The 17,585-nt window shown below is 41.1% G+C and overlaps 1 protein-coding gene across 13 annotated transcripts in view; it reads right to left on the bottom strand.

The window, feature by feature from the left end:
- Window positions 1–4,249: 4,249 nt before the first annotated feature.
- The window catches only part of LOC106576095 (forkhead box protein P2), a 110,636-nt gene continuing 97,300 nt past the window's right edge, over window positions 4,250–17,585 (bottom strand). For 7 of the 13 annotated variants that reach the window (XM_082963814.1, XM_082963819.1, XM_082963810.1 and 4 more), the window contains 4 exons: window positions 15,316–15,437; window positions 14,923–14,992; window positions 13,330–13,664; window positions 4,250–8,027 (listed from right to left, as the gene is read on the bottom strand). In XM_082963814.1, the coding sequence (XP_082819940.1) occupies window positions 7,883–8,027; window positions 13,330–13,664; window positions 14,923–14,992; window positions 15,316–15,437 (672 nt within the window). In that variant the 3' untranslated portion in view covers window positions 4,250–7,882. Of the gene's footprint in view, window positions 8,028–13,329; window positions 13,665–14,922; window positions 15,000–15,315; window positions 15,438–17,585 lie in introns of all 13 variants that reach the window. The other 6 variants (XM_082963813.1, XM_082963816.1, XM_082963808.1 and 3 more) reach the window with 1 other exon arrangement.

The raw sequence follows: 17,585 nt of genomic DNA, 5'->3' as shown, positions 1-17,585 counted from the left end.
AGCAGTGTTCTTCACTAATAGAAAAGGCTTTGGCCCATCTGGATAACAGAGAACAGAATGCATTGACTGACATAAGAGTCTAAACACAGCTAGCTGTATTTGATGGTTGATCAGCAGAACCTGTGTGGGGGGGTTGACACTGTCTTCAGCCCACCTCAAAGCCACTGTTTCTTCCTTCCCAGGACAAAAAGTTTTTGCCATTAAATGTAAATCCTTAATCCTCCCTCCCTTTTCTTCTTTTCCTCCCCTCCTGTCCTTCCCACATCCCTCCTCTTTTCTTCCTCGTCCTTGCCCGATCCCTTCGTCTGTCCTCTATGCATGCACCTTTCTCATTCTCTTAATGCCAATAATTTGAATTCCAGTGCCCAATGTCACCTGCTTTGTAATCTGATTACTTCATGTGAGGAGTTAGTATGTATATTTAATGTTTTCTTTCTAAACATTTTTGGGGATAAATGTTACAGAGATAGAAGGGTTTGGCTTGCATGTCTAGCGGATATGCCAGCATTGTGCTAATAAATGACAGCTGATTTTTGCATCTGCATTCTTTTATTTATAAAAAAAAAATAGCAAGCAGGCTGATTTCTGATATGAATAATACAAGTGGATCTACTTTGATTAGGGCTTCAGTGGAGAGCTGTGCATATTCAGCATTACAATGAAATCTTCTGATGTGAAATAGGAATGACACGCTAATGAAGCGAGCCAGCGAGCCTGAACCGAGACTGTCCAACATCGTTATGGGATATCTTAGATGAAGAGTAATTATACGAGGAACACTGAAATGTCATTAAAAATCTCCAGTAAGTGATTTAACCCACTTTTCCCCACTAATGCTAGATTTGTATTTTTTTACTCCTCTCCTCAGGTTTTTTTTTCATCCCCCTCTTCATCCATTTTCTGGGGGGGCAAGACCGAACAGAAAGTTCCTCCTCAGAAGTTCCAGCTGAAAAAATGCCAGACTCTTAAATATGCTGGGTTTTAAAGACGGAGATACAATCGAGTGTCCTAATTTAATTTGGTGCATCAGACCTCAATGGTGGTGGTATGTAATTGAAATCGTTCTTTAATAAATTCATATGAATTGGCAATTAGGTCTTGATCTGATTCCCACCGAATGGATTGAAATTGATAGTGGAGGTCCTTGAGCCATATCACTCCAGCCACTTTCACATTATCAAGCTCAAATGTTGATATATTATAAGTAATAATGTTCAGTAAAATACTTATGTGGAAGGGATTGGATGTTGTTGATAAGCGGATTTAGTTAATCTGATTCTCATTCATTCATCCATGTTTGATGTGTTCTCATTTTACAGTCTGAGATTTACCCACTGTCTCAATGTGTTGTTGTTGTCTGAATAACCAGATGTAAAACAATTACTGAACGATATCATGTTACCATATAATATTCATTACTGTCATTATGGAGCCTCACTATTTGTGCTTTGAGCGTGTGTGTGTGTGTGTGTCGTGGGGCAGAGTGTGTGTGTCGTGGGGCAGTGTGTGTGTGTGTGTGTGAGTGTGTGTGTGTGTGTGTGTATGTGTGTGTGTGTGTGTGTGTGTGTGTGTGTGTGTGTGTGGTAGGTGCTGGATATGCCACAGGCAAGAATTCATGAATATCAGCAGTTTCTCACCACTTTGTTCGGTTAATCCCTTGTTTCAGTGGGAGCAATATGCATTTTTCCAGCATGCATTACGTCATTCACAGCCCATTATATCCACAGGAAGTAAAATGTACCTTTAGCCCAGGACCCACTGATGGCATGATTTGTGAATGTCTATGTTAAATGGCCACATAATTTTTGGCCCCACAGAGGCAACGCTGTATAACATTAGGAGCAAATAGGATGCATGTAAAATCGAAAACTGTTAATTTCAGTGTCTTATTTTGTTTAAACAGCGAAACAAAAAGGGATAAAAACTGTTATTTTTAAAGGGTATCTAATCTAAACTAAACTGATACAATTTTTTATTGTTATCACATAATACTGCGTCATGGCAAGACATTTTATCATATGTATAGACTTCATTAATAAAAACGTTTGTCAGCCTAATATAACTGAAACAGTGCAGAGCTCTGTCTGGCTCTGTGCTGCTGATAGGACAAACATGTGAGTGGCGTGACCGTGTCCGTTACGGAACATGGAGTCATGGCATAAAACTGGCACCACTAGAAAAAAACGAGTGCCGAACCCAAATGTGCCTCGAAGCTATGCAATTATTTTTGCACTGAGTCCAATATCAACTCGAGAGCAATGCAAATTATTTAAGACGCTCTTTCCAGGGCCCGCAATTATAATAATGATGATCTCAATTAGCGTCGCCATTGCCTCTGACTATTTAGCAGGCAATTTTGCAGCCTGGGGGCGAGGGTATTCTGGAGAGCTGACACACACTGTCAGACCAGGAGGAGGAGAGGAGGAGAGGGAGACGAGTCCTCGGACGGACGCTCAATCAATAAACGTGACTGGAGATATTTACTACAGCGTCCCAGGAGGAGACGGCCTAAATTGACCTAATTGGTCAGTGTTGGAAATGAAATTAGATATAGCTGGATGGAGTTCATTTGCTAGGCCTAATTCTAAATCTCAAATGATACACGTTATCACTTAAAAGTCAGTATCCTACAAGCACTAAAAGGATCCAAGTCACTTTTTAATTCAATAACAATATTAACTGTTCTAATCTATTTTTAAAAGAATATCAATATTAGCAAATAAAAGCACTGAGAATGAAACAATCTCCATGTAGGCTACATCGGCTTTTATGTGCCTTTCTGAGTAAAAAAATGTACTGTAGTTCTATAATAGATATACTTCCAGTGTGTGACTATAAAGGTGCTGCTACGTTCACCTGGTGCACCGCTCCTTCTAAAGGAGTTTAGAAATTAACTCTGACCTATTTAAGAGAGAACTCTCTCCTTTTCCTCTGGATATAAAAGGGACTTCTCTTCCCAGCGTTCATGTGGAAAAGGTTTGCACCACTACCCCTTTCTTTTATTCATCGCACTGTAAATAACTCCACTTTATGAAAAGCAGCCAGTGTGACTCACGGATACCTCTCTAACCACAACACATTATTATTTCATGGTCTTTGAAAGAGGGGTCTGTAACGTTGCCTTACACTTTAATGTGGGAGCTCTCTCTGATGTTGTGTAGTACACAGCCCCGTCCTTGTTGCAACTCCTCGCTTGAATTCACAGACACTTCCATGTGCATAAATAGCACGAGAGACGAGTGTGCCTCGCGAGGTAATGCTCTGTAACGCCGTTGAGGGAGACAACAGCAGGCATGGCTGCGGCTCAGGCTGTCATTGGGGAGACTGTGCGTGTGTGTGTGTGTGTGTGCTGTTCTCCTATTGACTTCTCATGGGACATCACATAGAGAAAATAACATTTGGGTTGGCATTGTCATTAAATGACCAGCGGACATGATTCAAAGCATCCCAGATAGAATGTCCCTGGCCACTCTTTGGAACGTGAATGAGCCCTTAGAATACAGAGGAGCTAATGGGGACCTATTGGTCATGGTGTATTCAGTGTGAATCTCAATGAGCGTGTCAGTAAGAGCTCTCCATGACCGACAAGGTGTAACCTAGCTGGGATGAGTTGAGCTATCCACTGCTTGTCATCCACACTGTTCCTTATTCTATAGCATCAGTCAACACATTTCCATCGAGAATTGGTTTGAAAAATGCAGAAGGAACAGTAACATTGGAATATAACCATAAACAGCTATTTATAAAAAGCATGTTCTTATACCCTCTCTTGATGCCCACAACTCTCTACAGTGGGTACCTGTGTGCCTCTTCGGAGTCTCTGTTGATCCCTACAGTATGCTATTTCCTGGATAAACTACCCCTGGTCAAGGCTTATGATAAACTCTCCAGTAATTACAGGCCTAGTAGTGTACTGGGCCAAAGTTGTACTTGATCAAAGGGTGTCTTGAACACGTGGCCCCTGAGCCGTTACTGGTCCAGGGGGTTGGCTTCAGAGGGCACTGCCAATGGATCCACATGTCCCCCTCCTCTAAACAAGACTCTGGATGCTAGAATCTGGAACAAAGCCTTGTAACATACACATTAAAATGGAATCGTTTAAAAAAAAAAAAAACATTCTCAGAAGTAGCACACTCCTGAAACGATAAATGCGTAGTGCCAGCTAGATTTTTCATGGTTGTGACTTTGAGGAATAAAATATATATGTGTACAAAAAAAGTAAGAACTCCCTGAAGTTGGAGGTAGACAGTTGCTTTTCAAATCCTAGTTTTGGTCCTTTATTTTAGTCAGCAGTGAAAAGCCATGAATACAGAAAATAATAACGGCTGTTACAATTCTCAACCATGACTTTCTAATGTCAGAGAATCTTTAACGCATGGACACAGTACACGGTAATGAAAGTATCAAAAATGAGCTCGATCATAAAGGAATAAAACAAAAACATATAATGTTTTCACCAATTACATAAACATGTGTTTGCTACAGTCCCAATTTACTGTATACATAGGGGGATCATATTCCCAATTATTAGAGAATGATAGTAGTAGAAAGTATACAGGACTCAACTGCCTGACATAATGCTTCATAAAGTATGCACAGAGGTACAAGCAATAAATACACACATTAGGTTAAGCCTTACAGCTACGCAAAGCTGATGCAGAAAAAGCAGGTTTGCTATTCTTAGCGAGCAATGAGAGAACAGTAAAAAATCATGAAATTCAGAAAAGAAACACTGATTATTATTATTTTTTTTAGCTTAGAAAAAAGTCTGGTAAATTTTATGGGTCCACCAACATTTTTACATAGTATGCACAGTTATCAAAATGCAGACAAAATCATCCCAGAAAATCCAGACAATCCTAAAATCTAGTGGATGAGCAGATTGCAGTTCTGGAGATCTTTCTGGTATTATGTGCAAGCAACTATTTTAGACATTTTTATTTTTTACAAAACCCATGCAAAATCTACAGGTAATATGCATTCTGTGGCTGACAGTTTTTTCCTTCCCAAACAGTATAGCCGAGGTATGCATTCTGATGCATTAGGTCATCATCCTGATCATTTGTATTTCTTATATTATTTGTATTTATTAATGATTGTTTTCCAGTCCACCAAATGATTTTAGACATGCATTTTAAAACACAATATTCCCTTAAAGGTATTTTTTACATTATCATTCTACAAATGTTTGAGGACAACCTATTACAATACTAATCTTCTTCCATATCTGACGTTGGGAATGTAAACTGTCCGTGGAGCCATGTCCATTGAGTAAAGTGTAACACTTGTTGCGTTCTAATAACTCGACTTGCAATCTGCCATTTAATTGTTCTGAATTGGTTGTGCAGAGGTAGAACCTTTTAGAAAGCCTTCATTTTTGGGGTTAAGTGGGAGAATCCTTTTATGAAAGACGCCGTGTCCTTATATTTGGTGTGATAAGATTATTATGAATATCGTCTTCAAGTCATTTTGCTGACTCCATCAAAGTACATAAGGGATAAGCTTTGTTCCTGGGCCCAGCACCCTCTTGAAGTGGAACCGGCATGAGTCTGTGTGTAACGTGTGTTTGGTTATGTATGTAGTAGTGCGCTAAGCTCTAGCAGCCAACTTTTTTGGCTTGGCACAACACTTGAAAACAACATATGCAGAGTATGTTTCCATACATACGCACAAAGCAGACACACACTGTCAGTTAAAATACAACACAACTCAGTCAGTTATTTGACACTATCTGTTTTTCTGCATCTGAAGGTTACCAAGACAAGGACCAGGAAAGCTGGCAGACCGAAAACACAGTGTGTGTGTGTGTGTGTGTGTGTGTGTGTGTGTGTGTGTGTGTGTGTGTGTGTGTGTGTGTGTGTGTGTGTGTGTGTGTGTGTGTGTGTGTGTGTGTGTGTGTGTGTGTGTGTGTGAGAGCCTTTGAAAGCGTTTGTGTGTGTGTCATTTCTAGAGTATAACATAAGTATCCCATAACCAGAGGCAGAATTTTGTGTAACTTTGGTTTGACTGAAAACAGAAATGACCAGTAAAGCAACAGAATCCACTTCTCTAGATGACATTTATCTGAGAGAAATGAAATATATTTTTAGACAACCACTAAGTTCTGTTCCTGCCACTAGAATCCCAAATGTGATATACAAGTTGCCTACCCTATACAGAATTCAGTGCAGTTAAAGATAGCTTCTCCTACGCTACCACTGACTGTATCTATGTAGTTAAGAAGCTATGAATTAAGTAATGAAGTATTTAAACTATAGAATAAAGCAAATATCACATAGAAAATGTTTCTTTTCACCTTTGATATCCGTCTTCTACAATGGCTATATTATTTGCTTTTACGTGATAACCAAGCCACACCATTTTCATATCAACTTGAAATTATGACTTATTTGGCTTTACTAGATATTTTAAATGTTTGGTTACTGTGTTTTCAGTTTCGGTTTTAAACGCGGCTCAAAACAAACCACACGGAAATCAGACATGACATATTTGACAGTCCCACTGAACATTACATATTCACTAGATTAGAAAACACTATGACCTGATGGGTAACGGAAAATCTAAAACAAAAACAAAGAAATCAAAAACAATCTTCACAACAACACAATTTTCTGCACTTCCATTGAACACACAAATGTTTGTTTTGGTCATGATCCACTTTTGCAGTATAGCTGCTTTCTACCAGTCTCTATCACATAGCTTGTTATGTGATATGTACAGATACTGCCCTCTCGCCCCTAAAATCCAAGTGGACACTACGAGTTATCAAATTACACATCAAAATCTTTTATTTTTTTCTTGAATCATCTTTGTACAGGGCTAAATGAAACGATCCCAGAGGTTATTTAGAAGGTAGTTTGTGGAAAGCTTCTCTTTGTACTAGTTAAAGTCACAGAAGGCTGACCAAAGAGTCTGGTGGCTTCTGTCTAAGCTATTGGCCATTGATAGTGTTGGCTTTGGTTTCTAGCTGTTGCCTGTGACTGTTTGCAGGTAGACAAAGCTTTAGAACAAGGAGGTAAAAGAGAACAGCAGAAGAATATGCAGAAATGCATTTTTTCTATATTGGTTGGTGCTTACACAAACAGTTACGTTTTTCAAACTTGATATCAAGTTCATTACTTTCATCACAAACAGATACAGACTGGAAGCCTACTTTTTTGACAGCTGTAACAGTCTTGATACCGTGCTTCTGTTACTGTTGGGAAATAGGAAATGGCATTTACAGTTGGTGGTGCCAGAAATCAAAATACAAAAAGTAGAACGCAAAAAGAAAAGAAAATACATTTTTTTTAATTTTTAGCAACATACAGGCAGTGACTCTAATTTCTGATACTACTCCTGTGCAAATGATGGACAGAGCAACGTTTGAATTGAACCAGCAATTGTTTCTAACATCAACAACTACTGTGAGGGTTTTGGATATTCACAAAATTCAACATCTTTTTTTGGCAGTATATGAGGCCGTTAGCTTTCTACAGAACGGGTTTCCAGACTCGTGTTTTTGTCGTTTTCCGTCCATGAGCCTCTGTATTTGTCTGTGTGTATGTAGTGGCCAAGCCATCTTAATGAAACAGGTCTGAAAGTCGTTTTAAAAACCAGACGTCTCATGCCTGTCATGTTCAGTCAGGGATCCCAAAGGGCTGCAACAAAGAGTTCCTTTGGGCCTCGTCTTCCGGATGCATGCTCAATAAATACTCCAGTCCGCGGGTCGGGAGGGAGGAGAGTCAGCTGTGGTCTGATCTGTTTGATCTGTTTGGTTCTGGGTGAGGAGTGGTTCTGGTTCTAGCAGGTTCTAGGAGGACAGCCTGTGAGGAAACAGGTAGGAGGACAGTGTGACGGAGGTGGAGGGAGGGGCCTGTAGTAGTGGGAGGGACTCCAGTAGTCACTCCAGGTCATCTGATAGGTTGCCCTCCTCCAGCTCCCGGTCGTCGTCCAGCTCTGGGCTGTGGTTGGCTGTCGTCACCAGCGACATCGGACAGTCATTGTCGTCCATGTTCAATGGCTCCTCCTTGACGTGGATCGCTGACCTGGAAAGGAATGGATGAAATATGTTGTTAATTATTTTATACATAAAGACATATGATACAGTAGGAAATTGATACAGTTCCACCAGTGTGCCTGAGTCCTATAGTCCACACAGGTAGAAGCTACTGTTGTACAGTGGTGAATGTGTGAACTCCCATACAATTAAACACAAAAACTATGATTGAAGTGAGAAGTTAGGTTGGTTAAAATTCAAATGAGTGCCACAAGCCCTGATTTCACCCATGCACTACCAAAGTGTTGGAGCACACAGATTTGAACTAAACCTGTTTCTCTGTCTGTCTGGTGGTTGGTCAGTGAGGTGCAGACGGGGGTCTACAGTGGTGGTGAAGTCAGAGAGATCCACTTATGAATATCTGAGTTGTTTGCATATAAGGCTCTAGGGAATCAACTCTTCACCCTGGGTCACATATTTTATCACACTGCTATTTGTTAAAGGGAATTAGAAAGATTGTGAGGGAGAAGCCCCTCAGCGCAATTAACAGGGGGTGAACCAGAAAAAAACATCTAAGAAATCACTCAAATAGCCTCCCTCTTCTACAGAATGTACACTAGACATTCCATATAATAAACATAAAGTATATTCATCTTTTTTCAGAGAAAACATAAAACATTTTGATGACAATAATTGACATCAGCCTGAATTACGTTGCTAAACAGCATGTAACAACAACCATCGTATTTGTGAAACGATAGTTCAACATGAAACATCACCTCTACTCTTAAGCTATTGCATCAACATTTTTTATGACCAAAATGTGAAAACGGCTTATACCCAGATAATGGTTGGCCATCAAGAGTTTACTGATGGCACCTGGTTGACTTAAAATATATCTAAAAAAAACACACTGCATACTAAATAATGGAGAATTTCTCATCCCCTCTAGTCCCCCGGAGCAAGGGGAGTCAAGTTTATTTGAACTTGTTAATAGAAAGCGCAACGCGGCGTTAATATGCAGGGGCGTGCGTGTCGCTCCTCCAGAGGAAAAACCTGTAGCTAGCCTCCGCCACTAATCAGCTTCACCCCGGCAGCTCAGTCGGACATACATGATACATGTTTTTAACTCTAAATGAATGAATATCTTTAGCCACTGTCAATAAATGCAGTGTGAAAACACTGAAACACCGGTCTGAGTGGGGACGTTTCCCCTCCGGAACAACAGAGTGTGGGCGGATGTGCGGGGCTACTAACAAGAATAATAATGCTGTCACACACAAACAGGCCTTAACATGATCCGGGGCCCTACTCGGGGAAAGGGTTTGTGGTGCGATGATAAATCTGACAAAACCTAATTATTTTTGACACGTCGGATGCATCAGGGAATCCCTGTGGACTAAGTGGGGGGAGAGAAAGAGAGAGAGAGAGAGAGAGAGAGAGAGAGAGAGAGAGAGAGAGAGAGAGAGAGAGAGAGAGAGAGAGAGAGAGAGAGAGCAAGAAAAATCCTTATCAAGTACTCTCTGTATTAGAACATGTCTGGCAGCCATCTCCTGGGTTGCCTTCATCAATGGCGAGGAGGAATTTGAAAATAATTTTAAAAGGTACAGATTACTTTAATATTTATAGCAAAAATAAATTAATATTCAGATGTGGTAGCTAGATGGAGAAGCTTTGACTTTTTAGGATGCTAGGCGGCGTGATGAATATTTCTGTTTCCTTCTCAACCCACACACTCAAGAGGAGAAACCAGAATAAACAGAACTCTCCCCTCCAGGTGGAAAGAGGGGGATGGAACGATGATCCGGGATTCATTTCTATACACTCATTCTAGTTATCTGGTAACACATTTATTGAATTGAATTTGTTGTCGTAAATAAAAACAATCAACAATTTTCATATTCAGAGCTACCATTCTAATCAACAGACATATGTTTTGATATTTTGATATTAAGTATTTGATATCTCTCCCAATTAATGTTTTTACAAAAAACATATACAGTGCCTTCAGAAAGTGTTCACACCCCTTGACTTTTCCACATTTTGTTTTGTTACAGCCTGGATTTAAAATGGATTACATTGAGATGTTCTGTCACTGGCCTACACACAACACACCATCATTTCAAAGTGGAATAATATTTTTCGAATTTTTACAAATGAATTAAACATGAAAAGCTGAAATGTCTTCAGTCAATAAGTATTCAACCCCTTTCTTATGGTAAGCCTAAATAAGTTTAGGAGTAAAAATGTGTTTAACAAGTCACACAATAAGTTGCATGGACTAACACTGTGTGCAATAATAGTGTTTAACATGATGTTTGAATGACTACCTCATCTCTGTACCCCACACATACAATTATCTGTAAGGTCCCTCAGTCAAGCTGTGAATTTCAAACACATATTCAACCACAAAGACCAGGGAGGTTTTCCAATGCAGATGATGGGTTAAAAAAAAAGCAGACATTGAATATCCCTTTGAGCATGGTGAAGTTATAAATCACACGTTGGATGGTGTAACAATAAACCCAGTCACTACAAAGATACAGGCGTCCTTCCTAACTTAGTCATCGGAGGAAGGAAAACACTCAGGGATTTCACCATGAGGCCAACGGTGACCGTAAAACAGTTACATAGTTTAATGCCTGTGACATGAGAAAACTGAGGATGGATCAACAACATTGTAATTACTCCACAATACTAACCTAAATGACTGAGTGAAAAGAAGGAAGGCTGTACAGAATAACAATATTCCAAAACATGCATCCTGTTTGCAATAAGGCACTAAAGTAAAACTGAAAAGAATGTGGCAAAGAAATTAACTTTATGTCCTGAATACAAAGAATTCTGTTTGAGGAAAATCCAACACAACACATCACTGAGAACCACTCTTCATATACAAGCATGGTGGTGGCTGCATCATGTTATGGATATGCTTGTCATCGGCAAGAACTAGGGAGTTTTTTAGGATAAAAAGAAACGAAATAGTGCTAAGCACAGGAAAAATTTTCTTCCATTTTGACGTTACAGAGTATTTTGTGTAGATTGTTGACAAAAAAATGACAATGAAATTCATTTTAATCCCACCTGGTAACACAACAAAATGTGGAAAAAGTCAGGGGGTGTGAATACGTTCTGAAGTATATTCAAATCCTTGGTGATCTCGCTCAAGCTTTGTAATAAATCATTTGTATTTAACATGTTACAACACACATGCTACATTGACGATATTAATCCTAATTGGAGACACACGAGGCAGGACCAGACGGTGGTCAGTAGCACAGCCGTTAGACACCCACAGCACAACCCTTTCTCCTCATCATCACAGGCATTCAGCTTTCATTTGCATCCATTATAAACCATTAACATGCTTGTGTGGATGGAGAATGAATAAAAGAAAGGAGAAAAATGATTAGTCCTCGTTGTGGCTTTACACTGTATTAGAGAACCATTGGATGAGTCATTTAGCCGTTAATGGCAAGCTGGCTTTATGAAGTCTGGACTAAATGCCTAGGCTCTGTGTCTGATAAATACCAGCTGTGTGTGTGTGTGCGTTGTGTGTGTGTTTGTGGTTCATAAATGCATCTTGGACAGAGACTCATCACCATTACTGGCAGATTATGATCCCTGGTAATCACGTATGTATGAGGCATGGCAGGGATGCAAATCACATCATTCGCTATGTGTCGTCAGTTAACGAGGGGCGGGGGCACGATCAGAGGGCAGAGTGACACACATGATAGCATCTGAACATGGATCATTTACGGTTGTCAAGGAGTGTGGCGTGTTATAAAGTACACACAGCAACTTAATGGCCTTACATAATAATGCAACACAAAAAACAAATCTCTTTTATTCAAAGTGAAACTGTTTTTACTTTAGCAGCATCCTGCTGTACTGTGATTCTAGCTAGCACATCTAGTTCCTGCCTTCTTTAGTCTTTTCCTCTAAAGCACACCCTTGAGGGCACACACACACATAAATGGTAACATGCCTGGAGCTATCTGAGTCGCTGTTTGGCTGATAGCATTAACCTCCAGAAGTGGGGGGAAAAGGTTTGTCTAATTGTTCGATTCACATGGTTTCTGAAGTTTCCCTGCTCTCTCCTGAGGACCGGCTGGTACGCCGTGTACTCTTTAGTTAGTGTTACTCTCCCTTCATTATTAAGTGCAGGCCAGAGAACCCGCTCATAAAAACACATTTCTTCCATTTTGAGGATGTTGCGGCCGTGTAAAGGTGGAGAGCGGTCGTGGCGGCAGCCTCCACAGCAACCCCTCACACTGAGGCGAGGTCGTCTGAGAGAGAGAGTCTCCTGTTCTGTCCGTTATTAAAAGTTAAACAACATGGGGGAGTGGATACAGAGGGATCCTGTCTGGCAATGCAGATATGCCCTACTTAACACCCCCCCCCCCCCTACTCTGGCCCCATTTCCGAAAGGAATAAACAGATCCAAACAAATTAATGTATGGGTTAGGCCAGTTCCTCTCAGAACAGTCAGTCCCCTTCTTAGATACAGAACTGGCTTAATTCCCAGTGCTACTCCAGAGATGGCTAGCAAGTTAGCTACTGTGGCTGGGCTTGCATCATTGATTTCAAATGGGGGGCGGGGTAAGGAAGTGTGTGGGGGATGGAGGAAGTAGTAGCTTCACATACAGCGCCCTTGGTGCTCCATTTCCTATCTTTGGCTAGGTAAACATGGACTACAGTGACATGTGTGACATCACTGGTTAGAGGGAGAGCACATTTGTAACATACACATTACTGAAATCCACATGACATCCATTTTTAATGGCCCTCCTCTTTCTCGGCTCCATTAAAAAAGATAGAGAAGGCAACGATTTTAAAGTAATTAATGATACAGTTAGCTGCTAAATATTAATATGGACGGTCTTGAATAAAATATAACATCTAAACCCCTACAATACAGACATTGGAGTAATTCAAACCAAATGTGTAATTATCTTCTTTTTATAGGTTATAACTGAAAGCCATGTATGTAAACCTCACCTCCGGTGTGACATAATGTGTCGTTGAAATTAAGTTGTCTTAAAATTAAGATGCCAAAATATTCTGGTGATTTAGTACTAAAATCAAATTAGCCCCCAAAAACCTCCCACTATGTTATAATCTAGTAAAGACTTTTAACAAGCTACTATGCTAACAAAAGACAACTATGGGGAGAGTGGGGATCCACTGTTGCTACTGTATCATCTGGTACATGGAACAGAGTGGGAGGTCTGTCACCAACTCTGTGTTACAGTGAACACACTGAGGTAGGTGTGTGTGTGCCGTGCGTTAATGTGTGTGTGTGTGCGTGCATCGCCACCAACGAGAAGCTACTGAGTGCTACTTACATGTGTGCCTGTGGGGAGTATCCTCTAGGGCTGCTGTGGCCGTTGGTGTCCAGGTGATCCAGTGATCCGTTCAAGTCGTCGTGACTAGACTGAAGCAGGCTGGGGGGGCTGCTACCCATCATTCCTGGGGGGCTGCCACCCATCAACCCATGGGGGCTCCCGCCCATGAATCCATGTGGGCTACCACCCATCAATCCATGGGGGCTACCGCCGAGCATACCAGGGGGGCTCCCGCCCATTAAACCAGGAGGACTGCCTCCCATCAAACCAGACGAACTGCTGTTCATCAGACCAGGGTTCCCCAGCAGAGGCAGGGAGGTCTCAGCCAGCGCCGCCTGGGAGGGAGGGAGGGAGGGAGGGAGGGGGGAGGGGGAGAGAGGGAGAGGAAGGGGTAGAGGAGAGGGAGGAAGAGGGTGGGAGAGAGAAGGGGGGATGTTGATGGAGAGAGGGGAGGGAGTGAGAGATGGAGAGAGCGAAGGGAGAGAAAGGAAGAGAGAGAGAGAGAGAGAGAGAGAGAGAGAGAGAGAGAGAAAAGTTAGAGACAAGAGGGTATTCAGATTACAGGCCATCGTGAAGATAAACCTCACACTTAAAAGACAATTCCATCAAAAAACTATCTTTTGGTATTTGTTTCAATAGTCCATTGTTGATATTGTCCCAAAATGTTTTGCATGTCAGCAATCAACGTTCAAGATATATAACTTTCAAAATACAGATAATACTAGTGAAAACTTTTGACAAGCTATTATGCTAACAACTGGATGCTTACTAGAGGACTTATATTACTAATGATTGGATAGTTTTCACTGATGGTTTATTCGACTCAATATAACCCCACACAATGACAGATTTTTGATGTCATTGATATCACCATGTTGGCTTTCGATGACTCATTTTACATTTACATTTTAGTCATTTAGCAGACACTCTTATCCAGAGCGACTTACAGTAGTGAATGCATACATTTCATTTTTTTTTTTTTTGTACTGACCCCCGTGGGAATCGACTCTTTTGCCTCCTGCGCATTAAAGTTATATTTGCGATTAAAATGTAAAGTTTTTGCCACGAGCACCTTGCTGGCTGGCCAACAGCATGAAGCCAAATCATTTATGACAGCCTGGATAAATATGAATGCAAATGCTATCAATCTGAGCCTGTAGTCAAGCTGAGAGAGAGAAAGAGCTGGTTCCTGCACTAGCCACAGGGTGGCCTCCATTCTCACTGATACCAACCAGACAGATGGAGAGAGATGGAGGGAGGGAGAGAGAGGAGAGAGAGGAGAGCGAGGGAGGGAAGGAGAGAGAGCAGAGCGAGAGAGGGGGGGAGGGAGAGAGAGGAGAGCGAGAGAGGGAGGAGAGAAAGACCCTCCACTCAACTTTAGCCACTTTCTTTCCGCCTCTCCCTTGCTGCCTAATGAACATATAATACAGTAGGCTGAGGTCTTAAGAACTACTTCCATTTAACCACACAGAAACCACACACATAGACAGCTGTAGGCTATAGTACCCACAATACAATGGAGGGGAATCAGTCACATTTTGTCAAGCGTACAGGATCTGACAGAGCAACCACAGCTTAAAACTGGGTGTTTACCTGTAAGCTGGCGTTTAAAGCAGCTCCATAGCCCAGGCTGGAGGGAAGGTTCTTCACAAGCGTCGGGCTTCTACACCAGGAAACAGAAATACACAAAACATTTTGAAATAAACGTTCTTACAAAATGGCACATTCCAACATATTTGAAAAAAAAATCAAATTCTAATACCATTGTATATTGAACAGTGAAACAGTCAAGTGGTGTAACATTTAAAATACATATTTCTCCTCATAGCTGTGACATTAAATCATCTTAGAATGAACGGCAGCCTTTGAACAGACACCATATACTGTACTACAGTGATATTTAAAAATAGCTGATTATTAGTGGTAATACGGTACAGGCCCTAGGACTAGGTGGGGAGTTAGAGTGACAGCTCCGCTCTAACGTACCCCGTTATCTTCTGAGACCTGCGTTTCTGGTACTCCATCTCATCCACCGTCCACACGGCCCCCTTCACGTTCTCCACACGCACAAAGCACTTGTGCAGACTGAGGTTGTGGCGAACGGCGTTCTACAGATGAAAAAAAGAGAGAAAGGTCACGGAAAGAGTCATTTTAATTTTTTTTTATTATCCACCTAAGAAAGGAAGCAAAAAAAAACGAAGCGAAATTGATTTTTTTGAAATTCTTAACATTCACGCGCCATTGATTTAATTAGTAAAAGTGAGCGAGTACGAATGCACTTACAAGTCACACACAGTACATATCAATCAGAGTAAGTAGGCTGAAAGGAGGTAATCAGCATAGCGAATGGCTTTTGGTGACAGAAGTGGTAATGCTGTGGTGATGATGGTGATGTCAGCAGCAAGCAGCAGCCCTCAACCCTTTGCTCTAGTCTTAATGGCAGTATCTTTAGAAGATGACAGTAGCAGAGATTTGAGGCCCTACCCATCCGGTGGCTAACTGCTAACCCGGTGACAGTATGAGGTGTGGAGGATAAGAGGAGGAGGAGAATTGGTGTGAGAGGGTATGACTTGGTGTGAGCTGACAAGGATGTCTGCTATATCGAAATAGTCTGTGCATGCTGTCAAGATAGGAGTGAAATTAATGATCAGATCTTGATAGCTTTTTGTTGTAATATTGTCACATCTCCTTAAAGCAAAGCGTTGCTATCAAAATGACCTGAGATATCCATGCATTAATACATGTATGCGTTACTGCATGTATATGCCAACATTAAATATATACAAAAAACAAAATCAACAAAATAAATACAATATTCCTCCCCAACATTCTAGATAAATCCAAATTAAAACATGCATCAAAAAGCCTACAAATAATAACCTTTGCTTTAATATCGCCCTCTTTCATATGCATTCTTTTTTCAACGAGGTATACCGTTTTTTTCCCTTTAAGAAAAGAAATTCTCTAAAAGAAAAAACATAAGCAGATCTTCGCATCTGACTTGAAAATCCCAGGATTTGATTGATCTTAATGCCCATGGCTCTGAATATGATCAGTTTAATATTAATGAGAAAATGAGCAGTTTTATTATGCATGCTATACAGTTAGATCTAATAAGCTGCTGGGGAGTGAGGAGCTGAGCAGAGAGGAGGCTGGATCCTCCAGTCTCAGAGCTGATGAGACCAAGCTCAGATATTAAATCACCTTTTATTTATTTTTTTATTTTCTCAGTTAATCAAATGACAAGCCCATCACAGATCATCCCTCTAATGCCTTACAAAGGAAATGTGGGAGCTCAAAATGTAAATATATCACCTAGGTTATTGTGAAAGAGAGAGGGACTGAGATATTTCTAATGCCCATTTTGCACACTTCTCTATATCACGACCGGGCCCCAAAAAAATAATATGTGTGTGTGTGTCACAGAGAGAGAGAGAGAGAGAGAGAGTGTGTAATGTGTAGGTGTGTCAGAGAGACAGAGAGAGAGAGTGTGTAATGTGTGTGTGTGTCAGAGACAGAGAGAGAGTGTGTAAGGTGTGTGCTGGTTAATGACCAGTCAGTGATAAAACAATTGACTAAACAAGTCAAAAAGACACACACGACTGTGTGACAATCCGGAAGAGTCTGGAGTCTTTTGCAGCACACCCTTGTGGATCAGTAATCACACACCGACATCATTTGCATCCCAAATCCAAATTAATTCACTTTGCTAAACCTAGTGCTCTGATATGCTTTGCATGCTGATGAGAGGTGGATATATTCTGATCCCCCCACCCTCTCCTTGTCCTGAGTATCCACAATGGCCACTGGCTCTTACTGGCAAACGAATTATGCTGAAGGAGGGTGAGAATAAAACACTGATACATGTAGTGTTGGGGTAGAGGGAGGGACTATACTTATCAGCAACACACACACACTTCCCCCAAAACAGATGCATCAAGAAGACATGTTTAACTGTGCTGGAGAGGCAGGCAATGAAAGTTGTATAGGACAGAGATACAAATTAGTATTTTTGTCCTGGTAAATAAAGTGCGTTCTCTCCTTGACAGGCTAATTCTCACTTTGGGTCTCCTTTAGTTTCGGCTGAACGTCCATAACCCCTCAGTCGGACACACGGCCGCCAGCCCGCCACTATGAGCTATGGTGTGTGTATAGGAGCACACGGGCCAGACACTAAACACAAAACCCCCTGCCACAGCCCCAGCCTCCCTAGGCAAACAGCCATCTTTCAGACTAATTAACCAATGATATGCAAG

This window comes from Salmo salar, chromosome 17, assembly GCF_965601325.2.
Source record: "Salmo salar chromosome 17, fSalSal1, whole genome shotgun sequence".
Lineage (NCBI taxonomy): Eukaryota > Metazoa > Chordata > Actinopteri > Salmoniformes > Salmonidae > Salmo > Salmo salar.
Note: the sequence above shows the minus strand (reverse complement) of the source record. Positions and strands in the feature narration are given on the sequence as shown.